General features: G+C 43.6%; 1 protein-coding gene across 5 annotated transcripts in view; it reads right to left on the bottom strand.

The window, feature by feature from the left end:
- The window catches only part of ENTPD1 (ectonucleoside triphosphate diphosphohydrolase 1), a 56,254-nt gene that overhangs the window by 11,082 nt on the left and 24,828 nt on the right, over positions 1-20,344 (bottom strand). The window contains exons 1-2 of one of the 5 annotated variants that reach the window (XM_026851477.1): positions 10,887-11,072; positions 9,129-9,208 (exon numbers count right to left, since the gene is read on the bottom strand). The exons of 1 other annotated variant lie outside the window; for it this stretch is intronic. In XM_026851477.1, coding sequence (XP_026707278.1) covers positions 9,129-9,150 — 22 coding nt within the window. In that variant the 5' untranslated portion in view covers positions 9,151-9,208; positions 10,887-11,072. 3 more of the 5 variants (XM_026851480.1, XM_026851479.1, XM_026851476.1) reach the window with 3 other exon arrangements.

Below are 20,344 nucleotides of genomic sequence, written 5' to 3'. Positions count from 1 at the left end.
GTTTACTGTCATAGGAGCGAAGGATGGGTGACTCTGCAACATTTCTGAGATTTTCAAACTTCCTGTTGCGATGGGTATTGTCTGTCTGCTGTATCTTTTCAGCAGCCACACTCTGAAAGTAGCAGCATTAACAGCAAAGCAGGAACCATTTTCTCACTGTAACGGACCATCTCAATAAACAGCTGTAGAAATCTCTTGTCTGTAGGCAGAGGCATAATGAAAACTCTCTGCATCCCACCTGCAACCTGAAGATTAGTCATTTTTTTCAAAGGCACATTATTTCCTTAACCCTGAACATGACTTTTAGCTCAGTATCATGAGCACTTTTCAGGACTCTGGGCGTTGTAGATATGTGACTTTCCTGCTGTATCCCATACCGGAGCATCCATCTGTGTGAACTCCAATGCTACCAAGTGTTTTGTTGAAATGTTTCATACAAGAAAAGGTACAAAATTGTAAGCATAATCCAGAAGGTGGCCTAGCAAAGCAATAACCTTCCAAACAGCAGTCAAAGTGTACAGACTAGAATACCCGAAGATTTAAAAAAACCCCAAACCAAACCACAACATTGCAAATCCAGATAAAGAATTCAATGTAATTAAAATAAAACTCACCTGCCATTTGCTCAGAGAGATGAGTTATCTGAGTAAGTTCCCTTTTCTGCACACTTGGTTACCTCCATCAGCTCCAGGCATAACTGCAGTTCTGCAGTGGCTAAAGAATTAACCTATTCCCTAGACTTCTCCAGCTCCTTTGCACCCCACACTCTGTCACTAAATGCCATGCAAACACTTCCCCACCAGCTGGGGCAGTACTTGACCCTGTAGCACCTCTGACTGCCAGGTCCCAGGAGTTTTCTTCCACTAGCAGTTTTCCTCGGTTTAAGACTAAGGAGGTATGATTTTCTGTCTCTGTGCCCAGCCAGAACACAAATAGAGACAGATCTCTCCTCTTTCTCCCATATTGCCCACTATAAGTGTTGAAAAAACCATCACGTAAGGCCATAAGTAGATGTAGAAATGATGCTGCTTTTCTTTTTCTCCACCCCAAAACTCAGCTGCCTGGTAATAGAGCCATGCCTACCTGCAGAGGCATTGCTCCAAATGTTGGAGCACAGCCCTGCTGCTCAGACATCTCTGTTTCTAATTTTAGTCTCTTTGTTTTTTTCTAGGGGCTATCACTGGTTTCATCCAGTGATGGGTGCAGGTCTCAGAACATAAACAGATCTAATATCCTGTCTCTGAGTTAGCTATCATACTGAGAATGATGCTGGCAGCCACACCAGCTAACAGCAGGTTTTTTGCAGAAACCCTGTTGCTTTCGGTGAATAACCCCGGAAGGACCACACCAGCGTGGGAGGCAGCTCTTGTGAAGGCAAGGAAGCAGGATTGTCCCCAGTGTCCTCCAGAGCCTCAAGACAAATAGGAAACTGCTCCTCCAGCTGACATCACACTAAGTCACTGGCAGCTCTGCACTCCAGGAGATGTCACTCACAGCCAAGGCTGCCCACGTCCCAACTCCCTTCTCACCAAACAAGGCTTAGCAACAAATGTTAAAAGGAATCAGGCAACCAGCTGCTTTTAGAGATGCAATAAGGAGAGGCTATGGATGGCTTAAGGACTGAAATTAGGATTGTCAAGAAGAAAAGGAGAGAAGCTGGGCATAGTCCAAAACCATGCTCAGTTCAGATAACCTCACTGTGACCCATCATCTCTAATAAATACAAATACCATTGTAAGCTCTGGCTTAGCACAACAGCTAAAGTTGATGTTTGCTCTTTCCTTTGGATGCTCACGCTCAGTCTGTTACGGAAGGGATCACAAGAGGCTGTACTGCAAGGCCATCACTCTTCGCCTGCACAAATGTGACACTGACAGAATTCCCACTGTCACCTTCATGCTCTCAGCACACCTCTGTATGTTCAAAACATTCTTAATTTCAGCCCTAATTTATTTATTGCCAGTCAATTCTTTCTGTCTTTGTTCCACCTCTGTCTCAAACTTCTGCAACTCTCAAATCCTCCTGGAATTTATTCTTTTAAGAAACTTACCAGCAATGATCCTTTCTGGATTTTTGTTTTTCCAGCCTTCTCCATCTACCTGAACGGTCCAGAAACCCTTCTCTACATACATAATAATCTGCTTTAATTTTTTTAAGCATTCTGACCAGAGCTGCAATGAGACCAGCCTTGCACAGTAACGTACCTGTTACACGAGGAGATAATACAGTCTCAGCCTAAATGAAATGAGGTGGGGACCTGTACTACCTTGGACACACAATGATCTACCATCATGGACAGTGTTAAATTAACCCAGCACTTCTCTTATGCAATCCCAACAAACCTACATACGATCACATTTAATTAAATTAGCCCTGCTACATGCTGTGAGCAAAGGGAGTTCCAAGACACACTGCCTGCTACCCATGGGGCCTGGAGTGATGACAGAGAATAAGATGGTGTCTTATGAATCCTGCCCATCAGCTGGCAGCTGCCTCTGCTGCTGATCACCCACGTTGCTGCTGCAGTCTGTTGGGAGTCTCTCCAATAACTGGTTCCCTAAGCACACGTCTAATCTTTGGGGGAAAGCTGCTGGATGCTCATGCAATCACATAGCCCAGAAAATGGGAATAGAGTCTGCGGAGCTCCTGAACCTGAACATATCAGTGAGACACAGTGAAGTGCTGAGAAGTCACTGAATGATGGCCCATCACAAAGGGACACAGGCTTACTTGAAGACTGAGAAATTTGCAACAGCATGGATTGAAATGAGTCAGATGCCACCGTATTTTTAAAGCAAGGAGCAACAACTTGCCTGACTGCCTGCCAGCTGAAAGAGCACAGGAGCCCATGGCTGAAGGGTGCCTGAATCCCTCAGAAGCCTGAATGCATCCAGCACCTGTGACTGGCTCTGTGGCACGGTGTGGGCAGCTTGGGCAGAAGGAGCATCTGTCAGGGCAGGTGCTTGCAGGTCATCAGAGAGCCCAGTACACAGGGGCTCTGTCTGTGAAGTTCTGCCAGCAGTGATGACAGGGAAAGGGGCTGGGAGCAGTCAGTGCTGCTGTTCTTCAAGGTGCATAAAGGGGACACACATTATTCTCCTGCTGAGGGAAAATGAGATTTTGGTAGTCATAAGATTTATCAGGTTGAATTGCACACTCAGTGAGATTCCTGAACTCACATCAGATTTTGAGGCACACTACCTAAAAGGCACTGCTGTCTTTCAGACTCACAACCAAACATCTGAGTCCATAAGTGCTCAGAAGAGACACATGGCTTCATTTATCAACACTTTTCTGCAATTTTCTTTGTACCCATCTGACTTCTTACTCATTCTTCATCTGCCTTTTTCATTCAAACATGCTCTTGTCCAAGTTACCTAGGAAGACTTTGCTGCAAAGTAATGTAAACCACCTGTTTCAGGCCAATATACTGGAATAGTCTTTTCTTAGGATGGTGAGAGTCTCAGAATATACACACAAATGCAAATACAGTAAGTGAATTGCTTAGGTTTAAGAGAATTTATTTCAAAATATCGGGGCAAGACACTGAAGATGTTGAAATTTGAATTCAAGCTTCAGATCAGGATTTTGCATCACTTTTTACAGCTGTTACATGAACAGTGTGGGAGGCTCTGCTCCAAGTTTTAATTATTCATATGGCAAAAACTGTGGACTAAATACTGGTGTGATCTCTGGCCCTCCTTTTGGTGCAATTGTAAATACGCATTTACTGGATTAAGTTTTTCCAGAGTAAATACTTATAAGCACTGAAGTACAAACACTGAAATGTCAGCAGAACGGGTAATCCAAACAATGTAATTATTTTTTTGGATGCCGTCTCTCAGAGACATTTGATACTGAAATCACACAGACCTACATGACTCAAACCCCAGGAGACTCCTGTGGATCTAAACTCCGCAGCCAGGTGGAGTGCTTGAACTAGTCTGTGCCATGTACACACACGTGTGTTAATGAGCTGGAAGATGGAGTAAAGAGTGTGCCTGTATCTGTGATAATACCAAGCTGGGAGCAAAAGCACAATGACACATAGGACTGGAATTCAAAATAAATTTGATAAATAGGGGAGGGCCTGGGGAAAACATCCAATTCACTTGAGCAAGAACATGAGCAAATATGACATTTAGAAAATAGCCATCATCCAAAGAGTGTGGTGAGCAACTGGTTAAATAGCACTTCCAGAGAAAACATTCTTGCAGCTATAGCAGTTTGCAGTAATCCTTCCCTCCATCTAACACTGGTAGAGCCTCCTATGAAGTTTTATGCCCAATTTTGGACACTGCCTTTCAGGGAAGATGTAGACCACTTGAAGAAACTCCAGAAGAGAATCAATAGAAAGATCAGAAGTCTGAAACCTTGACCTATGAAGAAATATTGAAGGAATTGGATTGTTTAGTTTAGAAAGAGCAGAGCAAGAGAGACACAATAGCTGTCTTCAGACAAATGAAGTCTCTATCTGCCAGCGCAGTTGTAGTTGATCCTGCCTCAGGGCAGGGGTGGCTCCTGGGCTTTCTCCCAGCTCTCTTTCCTTGGTTCAGAAGGCAGGGAGTTAGCAAAAAGAGGGTGATGCACTCACAAGCCATGCTGTTAGCAAAGATCAATGCAATGCATATGCTCTCCCCATAAAACACAGATGCATTTGAATAAATCTGTTCCCTCCTTCTCCCGACAAAGCTCCGGGTTGCATTCAACCATAATTCAGCCACTGCAAACACCCCGCTATATGCCATCCATATGTACAACACTGCTTGGAGTGGGAGCACCTCATCCTTTTGCTGCCTTTAGAGTTGTGACTGGGATACAACCCTGGGAAATTGCACAAAACACGTTAGAGGAGCCCTGTTTTCCTGGAAAAAAAGAAAAGCACGTGGCAATCCTAGAGAGCTGGTGGGTGCTAGAGACTGCAAAATCTGAGCAGCAGCAGCCAAGAGACAGACACAAAGGAGCAGGCAGCACACAGGCCCCTTCTCTCCTTCCGCAGCCGCCCGCGCAGCCGGCAGCAGCACAGAGGGGCTTTGTGCTCGGGGCAGTCCCATGGCCCTGCTTACATTGGCCCAGCAGCGCGGGGTTAGTGCCGGAGGGGTGATGTCCAGGGGGTTCTGGGCAGGAGCCTCTGCGACCCAGGCTGCCCCACCAACAAATCCCCCATTCACCCTGTGCAGAAAGTGGATTCCCCTGTAGAAGACCTTCCCACGGTGCCCAGCAGTGCTGGGTGCGCTGCGCAGCATCCCCAGCTGCTCTGCAAGGCACTCGCGCCACCTCCCATCCCCTCATTGCAGCCCCTCTCCCCGTTGTTAGAAGATATTCTTCTGGTTTACATCCCAGCAGTCAGACCCAAGATACTCAATACTCTCAAATAACAACCAACAAGTGGCAGGATACCACTGACACAATGACCTTTATACAGATCATTTTCACATTTATATGATGTTTACTGGGCTTCTAAGCCTGTACCCTATTTACAGTCATTTCTTTAGGATTCATACATCAAAGTCATTTTCAAATCAGAAGAAACAACTGCTATCAGTTACATCTGCCCTCCTATCAGGCAACTTCTGGTATTAATTTGCTACCAGCCCATCAAAGCTCTATTTTAACTGGGGAAGATTTGTTGCTGCTACTCACAAAGCTTGAAGTTTCATCAGAAAATATCCAGTTCAAGATGGCTTCCCCCCACAAGTTTATCACTTAAGTTATTGTTTGAATATACTTGGCTATCACATGATGTGAAGATGTTTTCCTTTCAGGGAAAAAAGAAACATCAAGCACTGATACATTTTCAGTTTTGTTATTATTGATAGTCCTAATATACTGACTTGGAATGGACCAACAGTGCTGCTAGGCTTCCTTCTGTGCTCAATATCCTTAAATTTTCCTTTGCTTTTCTTAAATCCCTGGCCGTAATTTTTTCTTTGTGCCTCTTCTGACCATCTTCACACTTTATAACTTTAAATCTGCATTAATTGCAGCTTTTTTGCCCCCTAAATATGCATCTTTTAGAGATGTTATTATTTTTCAAATTAGCATAACTTTCAACTGTTGGATTAAGGCTTTTGCAGAATAGAATAAGAAGGGAATAGGCTGCTTCCGATTAGCATTCCTATTTGTCTATTTTCAATACTCTGCTGATTCAGCTCAAGTATTTTTAAATTTGGGAATCACTTTTTTTATGAGCTACTAGATATTATTTGTTGACACATAATAAGTGTGTATGACGTATAATAATTCATAACTCTCATAGCAGTGTTTCTTTCTCTATCAAGTTTGGGGCCTATATACATTGCCATTGTGCTGGAAGTAATGCGTTGCAATTTGTGAGATGGTCACTCTTGGTTACAATATAATTCACTGAAATCCGCCACCATACCAGCCTTCCTCATCCTTCTATAGACAGTCAGGCCCTTCTCTGTCTCTGGCATCCTGGCTGGTAATGGGCACTAACCTTCACCTGCTTTGGTCACTTGTTGCCAGTTCAGCCCCAGACAGCTATTGTGTAGAAGTATTTAATTATTGTTGTTGCCATTAAAGACAGCAGGGCCACTACTTTAACAGGAAGACTGGCGATGTGGGAGTCACATCACCAACGCAGTACAGCCCACCCTTCCTTGTGCCCCATCAACCACCCACACCAAGGGGATGTAGAATTTGTCATGGCAAAAGAGAGGAAATAGTGTCCAGAACAACTGTTGCCCCCCCTTTGATAGCCTGTCGGGTCAGCAAGTTCAGAAACTTCCTGGAAAGCACAAAGTCCTGAGCACTGTAAATACTGCTACCCCCAACAGGAGGTTCTGGAAGGGGGAATGACCGCAGAGAAAATACATCCAAACCCCTCGCCACCCACAGCGTGCTCTGTGCCTGATGCTTACAGTGGTGTCAAAGTACACCCTCCCAGGAGCCACCAGTTTTTCTGTATGCCCTTTCCACTGACAACGTCTCCTGCCTCAAAAGGGCTGAGTCCACCAAGTCCCTCACCACGTCTTGAGGATGTTTTTCTCTGAATTGCAGATTCCTGGGATCGCCTTGTGCATTGAGCAACACTACCGCTTTTAGGGGCTGACTTCCCCCAGCTTCCAAAAAACAACACGGCTGCCCAAAGTGCTGCATGTGAGCAAACAGAGCAGCTGCCTGTGCTGCTGCAGGCAGCGGGAACCTGAGCTTCCCGAGGATTTCTGCACAGCAAAGCAATCAGCGGTTCTCCTAAAGTTTCACTTCCCACTCAGGACTGAAAACCATTGGAGACCAACCACAGAAGCACAAACACTGCTCCAGGGTGGTGCAGCATTAGCAGAGCCACTGTCAAAGCCCCTGGATGATGATGCCCATTGCCTGGCAGCTCCACGTGCAAGTGCATACGCTGGGGATGGCTGCAGCACTCATCTGTGCATGGGACATTGCCTACACCTGGATTGTGCCACCCCTTGCAAGTCTGATTTCCAGCAAAGGTGTTTGCTCTGTTAGAGGAGCATATCTCAGGCCTGCAAGATACCCAGTGAGTTTTTCCTCCCTTAACATGCATGGTGCCTACCTGCAGCAGAGAAAAATGTAAAGACCTTTCCTTTGCAACTAGTTCTAGCAGATGAAGTGAAAGGCCCCTTCCTATCCAGGCAGAGCAGCAGCCCCACTGCCTCCTTTTGATAAATCAGGGTTAAGCCTGCACACATAAAAAAAGACAGCTCTCTAGTCTAACACTTCCAGATTTGCCCTCGTACCTCCAGCTGTCAGCATGGTATCTCCATTCCTCATTGCAGAGCACAGGACAGGGAACAGCTGGGATAATTTCTGTCTCCTGCTGAGAAGTGTATCCACTGTCTAGGCTTTGCGGAAAAATATACTGATTTCTCAGAGGTCAACTTTAATAACTAGGATTCCCACAAACCATGAGGAGAATTCAACTCATGATATTTGGCATGAATATCACGTTCTGTTCCTCATGCTACTACAATTTCCATTTGAAATAGCAGGAAACAAATTACCCTGTGGTATTTTTCAGGACAACCAATGGGAAAAACATGGGACCAAAGTCTGTTGCAGGGCAAAGGCCTCGACAAAGTGCCTCAGTATAAGAAGAAATACTTCTTAGAGGTTGCAGAGGTAATGAAAAGTAGAAGTTAAATGTGATTCTAAATTTTCATTGTCAGAAGGGCACCCTGCAAGGACTGGAGCCTCATGCAGACATGGAACAAAACAGCGAAGGAGGTTTGCTGGATGAATAGGCTGGCACAGGATGTTATTAATTTCCAAAGTTTAGATTACTTATTACTGGTATAGGCAGTGAATCCCAGCGAGAATTAGGCTCAGGAAAGGAAATCCATTTATAATCAAACCGTAGTTTAACCTGTAATTTTTATGTCTTCATTACTCCTCCCACCCCACCCAAAGTCCTTGCATCAAATAATTCAAAATACAAACATGAAATATTTTGGATAAGGCAGCATGGGCACACAGTAGTAACAGGGACAAGGGACTGTCACAGCAACCCATCCTTCTGACAAGTGCCCAAGCTGCCCTGTCTATGTGCATTACACACAAGGGGCTGCTGTGGAGGCATTACACCACCACCACCTCTGTGTGACCGAGCAGCCCCTAGCCTTCTGCAGAGACTGCACCCAGGACTGGGCCCAGCAAACAGACATTACAGTTCTGACTTCTCACCACATCTCCCCTGGAAGAGCAAGAGCACAAGCTGCTCTCTGTTGCCAGCAAGGAGGTACAAGCAGGGAAGTCCCAAGCTGTTCTGTAACACTTGCCTCCAGCTTTCTGCTCCACGTTCTACCCTGTGTGTCTGAAGATGCTTACCAGGACAGATAAATCAACACTCTCCACTGTCAAAAGCCAGAAAAACAGAGGTTACTTCAGCTTAAGAAGTGACAAACTTGTGAGATTGCCACTTCAGCAAAGAAGACAGATTTATAGCATGGAAAAGAGCTGCCCGCTGGCTCTGTTAAGATGAGCACAGCTCCTCAGCAGCAGGAGGAATGGCCCAGCAAACCTGGGCCCATGAAGAAAGCAGTTACAGGTCTGCTGCTTCTCTGCCAGTGCTGCATTTCCCAATCTCTCAGAACCATTCTCCCTCTCACTACAGGAGGTCCCAAGCCCAAGCCAGAACCCACCTTCCAGCTGCAGGATCCCCATCCCAGCTGCAGTGCTTGCAGCAAGTTCACATGAGCACAGGCTTCTTTCCTCATGACTCCTGCAGGAGCAGAGGCATTGAAAAGGTCATTTATTAACAGCTCTCGGTCAAAGGAGCAAGAAAGAAAGCAAATCCATTTATAAATCAGCTAAAGAGAAAACTTGTGACTCTGTCTCCTTTGTAATTCCTAAGTGTGGTCTGGAGCTTCCCTGGCATCACTTCTTGTGATGCTGAATCAGCAGAACAGCCCCACTTGTCCAGTAAACAGCCTGATAAGGGCAGAATAGCCCTGAAGAAAGTGCTAAGTTCTGCTGCGTTCAGATTTTTCTTGGCTTCTGCTAGGATTTGGGAAGACTGATAGCGGTCAGCTTTCTTACCACTAAATACCAAGCAGTCACTCACATTAGCATCTACCTCTGCAATCCAGGACATATGCTTTCCTCTGGGACAAGATAGAAACACGATAAACAGAGAAAACTCATGCAAGAGCTATCTCAAACAATACTAGACAGTGCTGGCTGAGCTCTCAGATAGAACCATACCAATCCTGAATACTTTGTCAGGCTTTTTCCTTTGATATCATTTCTCAAGGGGAGAAGGAGAACAAAAATAACAAAACACTGTTCTGTTTAACAGTTACCCATAGCAGAGAAAAGCTGAGCTAAAGTTTCCAACCATTATCAGTATAAACTCTTAAAATAGACATGCAATATACTATTTTTTAATTTAAAACTGACTGGGATAGGAGTTTTATCACGTGGATTGAAAGCTGTGTAAGAGCACAAAGCAACATATCAAGATGACATGTTAGAAAAGCAGCATTAAAATGAACAGTACAGAACTGATACGGATGAAGGAGCAAAAGCCTCAAGAAGTGGTAGATCGCACTGTAATTCATTGGAAGGAACTGGACATCCAGGGAGGATAGATAAATAATGTCCAAGGTATCTATGGAAACCATCATCCTACACAAAAAACAATAAAACTTGGAAAAAGACAAACATGAGAAAAAGAATGCAAACTTTAGATATTCATAAGGACAATAACACTCATTGAAAGCAGGATTTGATCTCAAAGATATGGGGCCTCACTTAAAGAGATGTGAAGTATGAAAATAAGGGCTAAAAAGCTGATGGAGAAATAGCTGTTTAGTAACTCTGCAACTGCGGGGCTGTCTCTCAAAGCAGATTTGGGAGCCCCAGCTTTAAAATCCCTTTATAAACTGGCTGGGGTCCCACACCACTCTTGTTCAGATGACTCTCAGCAGTGGGTCTCCTCCTGGGCCACAATCTGTTCACCCTTTACACAGATACATGTGAAGTCAATTTACTTTGGATGGGAACGATGAGGGCAAAAGGCTGGTGAGTAGTTTCAGCATTGCACTTTCTATCACTGAAAGCATCCAACAACTTTTCTTGCCCTCCTGTTTTGTATCGTCCAATACTTTTCCCCAGCAATTTTCAGTTCTCAGAGCTTCTCACAGCTCAGTTTGGACTGTTCTTGTACCACTGATCATGCCATAACAAAAACTTCTTAAACTCTGCTGACTTTGCCAGTTATAAACAAAGGTTTCACATATTTTTCTCTTTTAAGAATGGAGTAGTTTTTAACGTAGCTATGACACAGGAAATTAATATAGTAATGGCACAAGACCTTATAGAGCAGGAAGATGATAGGTATTTCAAAAAGCTTTTCAGTCACTCATTTTCTCACCCACGCTCACTCCCCCTGTACTCACACGCACCGAGGTTGCCCAACTGCTCTGGCAGGATCCTGTGTGAGATGGGACGAAGGGAGCCAGATGCCAAGACCTCAGTGCATCTCTTGGGCTCCTCTTCAGCGGCAAGCTACAAGTTTTTGAGCAGGTCTTTTGCCATCTTTAGGAGCTAACGGTTACAATGGTGTGGTCCCTTTGCCATGAAATCTCTCTTACTTCATCCCCCAAGAGTCCTAGCACAAGTGGCTGCTCAGTGCCCTTTTTTTTTTTCTCATTTTGGGTATTTTAGCTCCCACAGTCTACCTTCCTGCGGGTAATGGAGGAGGAGAACTTGCACGCAGGATGTGCTGCAACCTTGCTGTCATCCTGTTATTGGAGCACATTTTTTTTACCCCAAGGAGTCATCTGTACAGGGGTTTTATCAGCACCCATGCCTTCTGACATGCCAATCATGTGAGGCTTATCAGGGTGCAGACTAGTTGGGCTTGTCGCAAACACCACATTTGTCAGTGTTTACCCAGTTCAGTGCAGTCAGTCACATCCTTGGTTATCAGCACAGACCATTCTTTTAACCCTTGCTCCGTTACTACTTCTAGTCATCTCTCTTTCTCTCACACCACACACACTTCTGTTCACACTTCCTTCAGGCCAGTTGTGGTATTTCTGTTTCTTCAGCTACATGCCTGCCTTATGCATGATGTGCCTGGACTTTCACAGGCCATCAATGCAGCTGTGAAAAGGTCTTCTTAGCTTGTTTAGGTTATGGAAGACTAATAACAGCAAAGCAAGCAGATTTTAGGGCTGGTCTGGGGTCTGCTCCTGCACACAGCTCTGCTGCTAGGATGTAGCCAGATGTCCTGCTGGGAGCTTTTCGCACAGCACACACAAACACAGCACCAGTGGCAGCCTTTTGGAAGTTAGAGGATGCTGAAATTCAAGACAGGAACAATGCAGCCTGTCCTTGGTGTCACTATCAGACTCATCACAAGGTATTTTAAACAGTTTACATCTAAGACCTCACTGACAATGTTAGAGCTGGATCTGTTTTCAGCCTACCATGTGCGGAGCAGCTCTCTGACAGTGCAGGGCGAGATCATTTTCCCTAATGTAGTGCAGACCTGGTAGTGTTCCTATACACAGGCTCAAAGGGCAAGGCTGGCATTAACCTCAGCTTCCCCCATAGAGCTCCTGGTGAGACAGGATAGCTGCAATTATCCCATAGCACAACCACAAGACTCACAAGGAAGCTTTTGTGCGCACGCATTTTCTCATGCTCATGAGTCCAGCCTTCTCTCAGCACATCGATGTCAAGCAAGGCCACGGCTGTCTCATTTCTTTCCCACTATTCCCAGGCTCCCCTTAACTCTGTGACTTTCACAGCTGACTCCAGCTCTCAGCAGTGCTGTCTGTCCACAACATATGGGGAGCTAATATCAAACAGGTAATGCTGGAGCCGACCATCATACTTTTCTGTCTGTTGAATCTCAGTCTTTCCCTAAAACCAAATTTTAATATTTAAATTTGTCACAGTGCTTTCCATTCATAAACAGCCAAGGAGTTTACAGAGGTCAGCACAATTAGCCCCATTTCCCCAGATGATGAAAAAGCACAAGGGAGCAGCAAAAACCCAGCCTGATGCTCTATCCCCTGGACCACCTCATCTGCTTGTCTGGGAAGCTCTCATGAACGAGGGCTCACAGCATGCTCCCTCCCGCAGAGAGGCAGAGTTCCCAGGATCCAGGGGAAGGAGCAGCACATTGCAGCTACACCTACTCTTAAATTAATCTTCTGTCATTTTTACATATTCTCTCACGTTCTGCCAAACTAATAGCAACCTGGAGATTATTGGTCTAGTAAAGTACACACATGACTCACACTACAAGATCTATGTAGTTGTGCTACAACTTTAAAAACATGGGAAAAAATGGGAAATGTCATTTAGGTTAGGAGAAACATGCTGGAAAAGAGAAACACAGGCAGCAGAGTCCCATAGCAGGAAAGAAACTATTCCCTGTGTTTCCTTCCCGCAGTCTGACTTCAGGGGCAGAGGTAGAAGAAACCAGTAGAGTTAAGAGTTGTTTACTACTTTATAAAGGTGTTAGGGACTACCTAACAGCAGTCCTGATGCATTATATATAATCTCTACAAAATGCTAGTAAACCTAAAGACTAAGCACTACACTACACCAAAAGTTCCTGAGATGTGGTTAGCTATGGTTTACCTCTGAGAAGTAAATGAGTAGAAAAATGCTCTCCAAGATTCCTATCTATAGAAGGACATCTACTCCCAGCAAGGCTTATGAGATCTAGCTAGCATTCCCACAGACACCAAGCAGCCACAACACTAGAAGGTCCTTAAATTTGCAGAGAAATTACTAGTCTCTGAAGCCGAGACAAGCTTTGTAACCTAAAAAGCAACTGTAAAATTACTGTCTTTAACAAGGACTTCATAGCACAGGGCCAAGTTCCATTGTAAAATACTATTTTTAAGATGAAGTGCAAAGGCTTAGCTTCACAGCTGGCTTAGCTCCTCTGTTTGCTCTGCCACAAAAAGGGACTATTCTACCCCTGTCTAAATTTTAACCATAGTACAGATTCCTTTTTCTAATTTTTACATTTATATATATATATATATAATTATTTTTTACCAGGCTGCTCTTCAGATGTGTTAAGTTCTCTGGTCAGGCTGACACAGCTACAGGCATGGTATATGAAAGGAGCAGTGGTCTAACTGTACTTTCAATCAGGCAGGGTAGGCACAGCTCAACACTTCATGTGTTAAAATCACTTGATAAACCTATCTTTAAACTTGCAACCAATTCATTTCAAAATAAGGTCTTGATTTTCTCTGACCAATGACAGAATAAATCCTAAACAACAGTGCTGGAATATTCTTTTATTTTCTTTATGGCTATTATGTTTTTTGTCATGACAGTATTTCTAAGTCTTGTAAACAAGAACCTGACTGCTAGCTTTACCAGAATAATGTTCTTTTCAGCTTCAACAGTAAACTTCCTAAACTATTTCAGGAAAGCATGACTAAATATATAGAAGCTGTAGATCAACTTATTGGGCGCATTCAATTCCAGGCAAAATTGCACATTTCCAGTGTGTTTCACACAAAGCAGCTGGAGCCAACAGCCCAGGGCTGATCTTGGCCAAGAGCAGATGTTCTCCCTGGCAAGAGCTGCCCCCTGTCATTCTGGCAAGGAGCAGGTAAGAGGGAAGGACAATTTTCAGCAGAGGAACAAATCCCGCTCCATTACCTGTCCCTACCACCAAGCCCCACGCTCCATATAGGAACTCCATCTTCTCTCTCGCTGCATGCCTGCTCCCTGGGCTTTGCCATGCACCATGGATCCTTCCATCCCATCAGCTATGCTGCAGAGTCTCCAAATTCCCTCCATCCCTCTCTTTTTGAGAAGTCTCCCCCTTCTTGCTACAGCTCAGGGAGGAAGGTGCAGAGGCGGCTGCCTCCCCTGCCCCCAGCTGCAGTGTGTCACTATTAGTGAACGTTAGAAACCGGCAGTTGCTGCTGCTCTGCTGTCTCAGGAGCCCTCCAAGCTGAGTGCAAAAGCGCTGTGAAATGATCAAGGGGGGTTGAAGTGGTTTCTACCTCCTGAGCTGCTGATTCACCTTCTCCAGGCAGCACACAGAGCTCAAAGGTCAGTTGTAGTTTGAGCTTTGGCGGAGAGATTGCACATAGTTAATGAAAAAAACAAGCTATTTCTCATTCCTTTGTAAAAATAGGTCTGTTTTCTTTTCATTTTCTTCCCCGGAGAACAATCTGGCATTCACCACCCTATATGATAAGGGCAAAGATTCTTAGAAGGATCAGAAAGGGGGAGAATAAAAACCAAAGTAAAAGCCTTTCTCTTATGCAGAATAAAAACACTCGCTCAAAGGTGTGAGTCCCAGCCTATAAACCATCCAGCCATCCTATAAGGGTTACTTTCTGGTCAAAAGAGATGTAGAGTACAGCTGGATGAAGGTCACAAGGGAGGATGGGACAGCACGGGTCAGACTGATGGGCATGTGTCCTCATACCAGAACCTTAATCACCACCTGCAAAGTGTGTTGATGTTACAGGGGGTATTTTAAAGGCAGTATGAAGGCAAACAGTGAAATGGTTCTGCAGATCCTCATGAAAAGCTCTTCTCAAGCTGGGAGGGACCCCAGTAAGAGCCCAAAAGTGCTCAGACAAGAACTATCACAGGCAGTTGTAGCACTGCTGGTGGTGGCTGAGCACTGACAGAGTAGTGACAGCAGTGACCACTACACTGCCTGCAATGTCCTTGAACATGAATAGCCAGCACAGCACAAGGAGCAGAGGGACATGGAGCCCAAAGAGCAGGCTGGGAAACTGATCTTTCCAGCTGCACTTACGGGGAGCGAATGCACGAGAGGACACATGCAGATGAATTTGTTCAGTGCACACTTAACTGACTCTGTTCCCTTCCATCTGGTCTCACACTTTTTCCCTTAACTCATTTCTTAATTTGTACTGCTAATGCAGCACTGTTTCAGAGGACAGGGCTGTTTTTGTGTCTCTCCTTGTCTTACAGTGAGGCCCTCCCCAATAACTTTAATCTGAGTGACTTTTACCCTTGCCTCCTTCTGTTCTCTCACTTCAGCTGGTGTTGGCTTTCAAGCTAGACAAGCTGAAAGTTAATGCAGAAAAAAAAGAACAAGGCTAGGGACAAGGACAGGCGCCTTTTCTCTTCTCTTTCAGCAGCACAGATTTATGTGAAATTACGCAGGCTGTAGAAGTGCACCCTTTGCTGCTCCCCAAGTAAGCATACTGGCAACAGCTCCACAGCTAGGAAACACCTACTGAAGTGCCTACAATAAAACTCCAGCTCTGCTCAAGAAAGGGATGTTTCCACTGAGCTGAGAGATGAATCCAGTTCTCACAGCTAGCTGACAAAATGATAAGAAAATACAATTTAGGAAATGGTCCCATCTAACTCATCTTTCAGAAGACCAAGAGGGGTGACTCTCTTGTGAAGATGATCTGGAATTTTACAATTTAAGTTTGATCAGTCTCAAGCAATACTAATCCCTTATGGGTTGGTTCCCTAAAGTCATCTCAGTATCATTCACTTCACCCCAAGTTCAGCCTAAACACTTCTGTCCTTAACCACATCCTGGCCACCTTGAACAGAAAATTTCCAAGCTAAGAACCTGGCTTCTATCTCAACACACTTTAAACCAAATCCAGCTCCATGGAACACTGTCACTGAATATGGGGCTAGTAAAAAGTACAAAATACCTAGCCAGGGGATGTTAATGCCAAAGTTCGGTTTGCTAGTTGCTCCCAACCACAGAGGTGCTAAAGGTGCAAAGATGTCTTAGAAAATAAGGAATGTGACCAAGCTTGATATTTTGTACCATACAAAGCCAGTTATACAACTTAGGAAAGGCCAAAAGGATCATCAGTTATTACAGCTTTTGTAACCCCATTCTCACGTGTCCAGCCTCTTAAATTTATTTTTTCTCCTCAAGAAATTCCTTGAGCATTTTCTACATTTTCTGGTAATTACAAATCAAGAGGCAAACACAGATTGCAGTGGTCACAATAAGGTTGGCTGAAGGACAACTTTCTCCCAAACAAAACAAAAAAAAAATTGCTTTATAAAGCAAATAAACTGTGAGTTATGGTCACATACATACACACACCTCTGCATATTTTTTCTGGAAAACTTTCTGTCCGGATATCTTTCTAGTCTATTCAGTATTTGAAAGTCCAATTTTCCTCCCAAAGTTGCATTAGCTGTGCTTTTACAAGCTTGGCTTGAAGCCTATTATTTGCTCTTTATGTTTCCAACCACTCTTGGCTTCCTTAGACTTTTTCCTCTGACTTAATTGGTATTTGTACTGGTCTTCCTAGCACCGACAAACTCCATCTGTAAATCAGCAATGATTTTTATACTTTTTTAGATCATTATTGAAAATGTCTAATGCCATCAGGCCTCTTGCAGAATACCTCTGAAAACACAGCTGTTTGATGATGATTTCCTTTGATAACTATTTTTGAGGTCTGTTGTTATCCAGGTCTTAATCCATTAGTTCATTCTTTGCTGGAGAGTCATAGGGAGACTTTCGCAATCAGAACATCAGAAATGCATCTATTGCTGTGGAGAAGTTTAAATATTGGAGATATTAATATTTACTGTTTTCAACCACGTGTGCCATCTCTGGAAAATAAAACAAGTGCAAATAATTATTTGGCAAACAGATCAGATAAAGGACCAGTTGCCTTCCCAGTCCTATACTCATAATCCATTCTGTGGCTATCAGTTACCAACCAGGGAGATTAGTTCTTCCAGTTCCCCTTTTGTGAGGTCATTCCTGACCATCAGGGAAGCCAGGCTTTAGAAGTCGCTTAACTTACAGCCCAGATTTATTCAATATTCACTTAACTTTTAAGAACACTCTTTTTTCCCCTAGGACTTCGATAAGGCTCCAGCCTCATTTGAAGAAATAAATCAAGAAGAGAGTGTTAATAGTGATAACATGCATAAGACAAAATGCATCCTGTTTTTTCCAGATGAGAATCACACCAGGCTTGTTTGACATCTATTTTGTAAAGTCAGCTTAGTTTGTAAACAAAAAAAGCCTTCAAGGAAGCAAGTACAAATGAAAAGGTTTATCAGGAAATAAATATTCCCCCCACCCTCCCTTATAAATGCATTCTTTAGCTGAGTTCCCAAACCAAAAGGAACAGATTCCTGAAGTTTATCCTGCAGACTCTTGCAGGTGGGACTATTTGTGTTCTAGGATGCAGATTAATATGCTTGCTTGAGGGGACCACGTGAACTCACAGGCTTGCTTCCATTAGGGATGAATAATTTCCTTTTCGATGCATTCATTCCCATTATCCATCCTGACAGTGCTATCTATTTCTACAACATAATTATGAAAGCTACTTTGTTAAGTCTTATTCTTTACAAAACCGAAAGAATATGATCAAACTGGCTATTAAAACTTGATTACTGGGGAGATCCAGTCAGTAATTTAGATAGAACTGATGTCAAACTAAATTTGCAATAGTTCTCTAGGCTACCCACCATCATACTGCTGGGATATTGGGTCAACAATAACATCCTTCCCATTGCCTGGGATATCCCTCATGTTCTATTCTAGTTTGTTGAAAATTAACATCATTGAGCATAGGTCTTCTGCTCAGAAGGTATTTGGCACACTTAATTTTAAATTGTTTTATAACAATATACGTATAACAATTTATTTTCCCCAAAAATGTTAATCTACAAAGCAAGCTACTTAGTTATATTACTACCATGAAATATTCCTTCAGATCAGAATTTTTCCCCAAAATTTGGAAAAGGATTTAACCAAAACTTCTGTGGGGTTTTTTTTCTGTATCATTATTAAAATCTTACCTTCTCCACCTCCATAATGATTATGCAATTGCTAGACATTCATTATTTTGTTCCTAAGACACACAGAACCGCTCCTTTGAATTGTGCTGTCCTGCTAACTTTAGATTTTCCCCCTGACATCTTTACTTTCTCTAAATAATCTTCCACAATTTACAGCCTGTATTTTCTACCAGATGTTCTCCATTTCCTCTTTCTCCACTTCCTTTACATTTACTTATGTTAACTTCTATCTGCTGCCTTCACTGCCTGAACGAACCACCCAGTCATCCTCATTCTTGTTTTTGGAATGCTGGTCAGTACGTAGTCTTTAAATTTGCAATCTTCATTCGCAGTCCTGTCCTTTTTTCCCCATCAGATTTTGCTTTGTTACTGTTCTACACTGGAACAATCACTGGTCCATAGAGAGCAGTCAGCCGACAGCAGTAATTACTTCATCATGTATATAGAGCTCCAAACTAGAATTACTAACTCGTGTTCAGTTCAGTATGTTTTACGTTAAAATCAATATATTTTAGAAGGCTTACTGCTTTTACTCCTGTCTGCGTGAGATCAGTATCATGCTTTCCCTAGACTGAAGCCCCCCCCATATATTTTTCAGACTGTCACACTTTCTGCCCAAGAAGGCATTCGTACTGATGGCTGATATAATCTGTTGCTCTGTAGCACCCTCAGACAGATTTTCTTCCTTGGTCGTGTTAGCGTATTGATCCAAATTTTAAGGCCGAGCTGACAGGATCAGTATTTAAAATACAGGCTTCCTAAAAATGAAGAGTAGCGTTTCAAACCTGTTTGTGGCAGCCCCTGTGGCAAGACTGCCAGGAAACAGGTCTCTCACTGAAACACTCCCTAGTAATTCCTGTCTGATAAAAGGACGTGCCCTCGGTGTGCATTCACGCCTCATTTCAAGGTGGAAACTTTCCTACTAGCAGAAAGATACTGCCTGTCCTGGACTTCCCCGTGTTGAACCTACTGTATTGATTGCTGCCTCTGGAAGACACACTGTGAGAGGCATTTTCAAAACCACCCCCCCCGGCAGTTTCTTGCTATTTATCGCACTCATTTTCATTAGGCTCTTGCAAGATGACTTGCATATTCTGCAGGTCAGACCATTCTGACACCATCACCACCTCTTCTGCAATTATCTCGAGCACTGTCAGTTTTTTTCAGTTTCCTTCTGTCTCTTTAAAATTCCACTTTCTAAAAGAAGGCTCATTCGGTCCTCTTTGCTAAATCAGTTCTCATCATCTAAGTTTCTTCCCTGTGATTCCTCACCTCACTAGAAAAGGCATCTCCGTTCATGCATTACATTTCATTTTTGGAATGAAACTTTTTAAAGACTGGTTTCAAAGCTATTCTTATCTCCCTCCTCAGCAGAGGCAAATTATTTCTAAATATTTTCAGCTTCACTCATGACTGCATACACTAATGAGCAAACCTTCTCCTTCTGCCAGTCTTTAAATTTTGATCTACGTCAGACTGAGAAAATGCTTCTTCCCCGCAAGCACCATTCATTACATTCTATGAAGTTAAAAACTTGGAGAAGGCTAGTTTAACATTTTATTTATTCTAAGAAAAAAATAAATCACATTTTGATTCTCAGTTGTCATAACAATGACAAATGAGAGACTTCCACCTGGTACTGAACAAGAAGCTGTCAAAATAGTGGAAACTATTATCCTTAAGCTTCTCACTCAATTTAAATGTTAAGTTTCTGCTGTGATCTTTTTCCAGTTTACTGCTTCTTGCCTATTTGTCCAAGTTCCTGCTCTGTGTTTAAAAGCCCCACAGAGTCCAGTACTGTCAGCAGTAGAGAAAGATGGACCGTATTGCAGAAGTTGCTGTAAACAGAGGGTAGGACACCCAGACAGACAAAAGCTGATACTAAACTAGGAAATGTTTCTGCCAAACGGTGTGTGACTAGCGCTGCTACGTGCAGCATGCCAGCTGATTACAAAAGGCAAACCCTGGTACAAGACACGCATCTCCTAGAGAAACTACTGTGCAGTGAGCACCTCCAGCACCGGCCGAGTCCTCCCCTGGGACCGCCGGGCAGGCGACAGGACTTGCCGGGGCGCCC

The sequence above is a fragment of the Athene cunicularia genome (genome assembly GCF_003259725.1).
Source record: "Athene cunicularia isolate RWA chromosome 6 unlocalized genomic scaffold, athCun1 chr6_part1, whole genome shotgun sequence".
Taxonomy (NCBI): Eukaryota; Metazoa; Chordata; class Aves; order Strigiformes; family Strigidae; genus Athene; species Athene cunicularia.
Note: the sequence above shows the minus strand (reverse complement) of the source record. Positions and strands in the feature narration are given on the sequence as shown.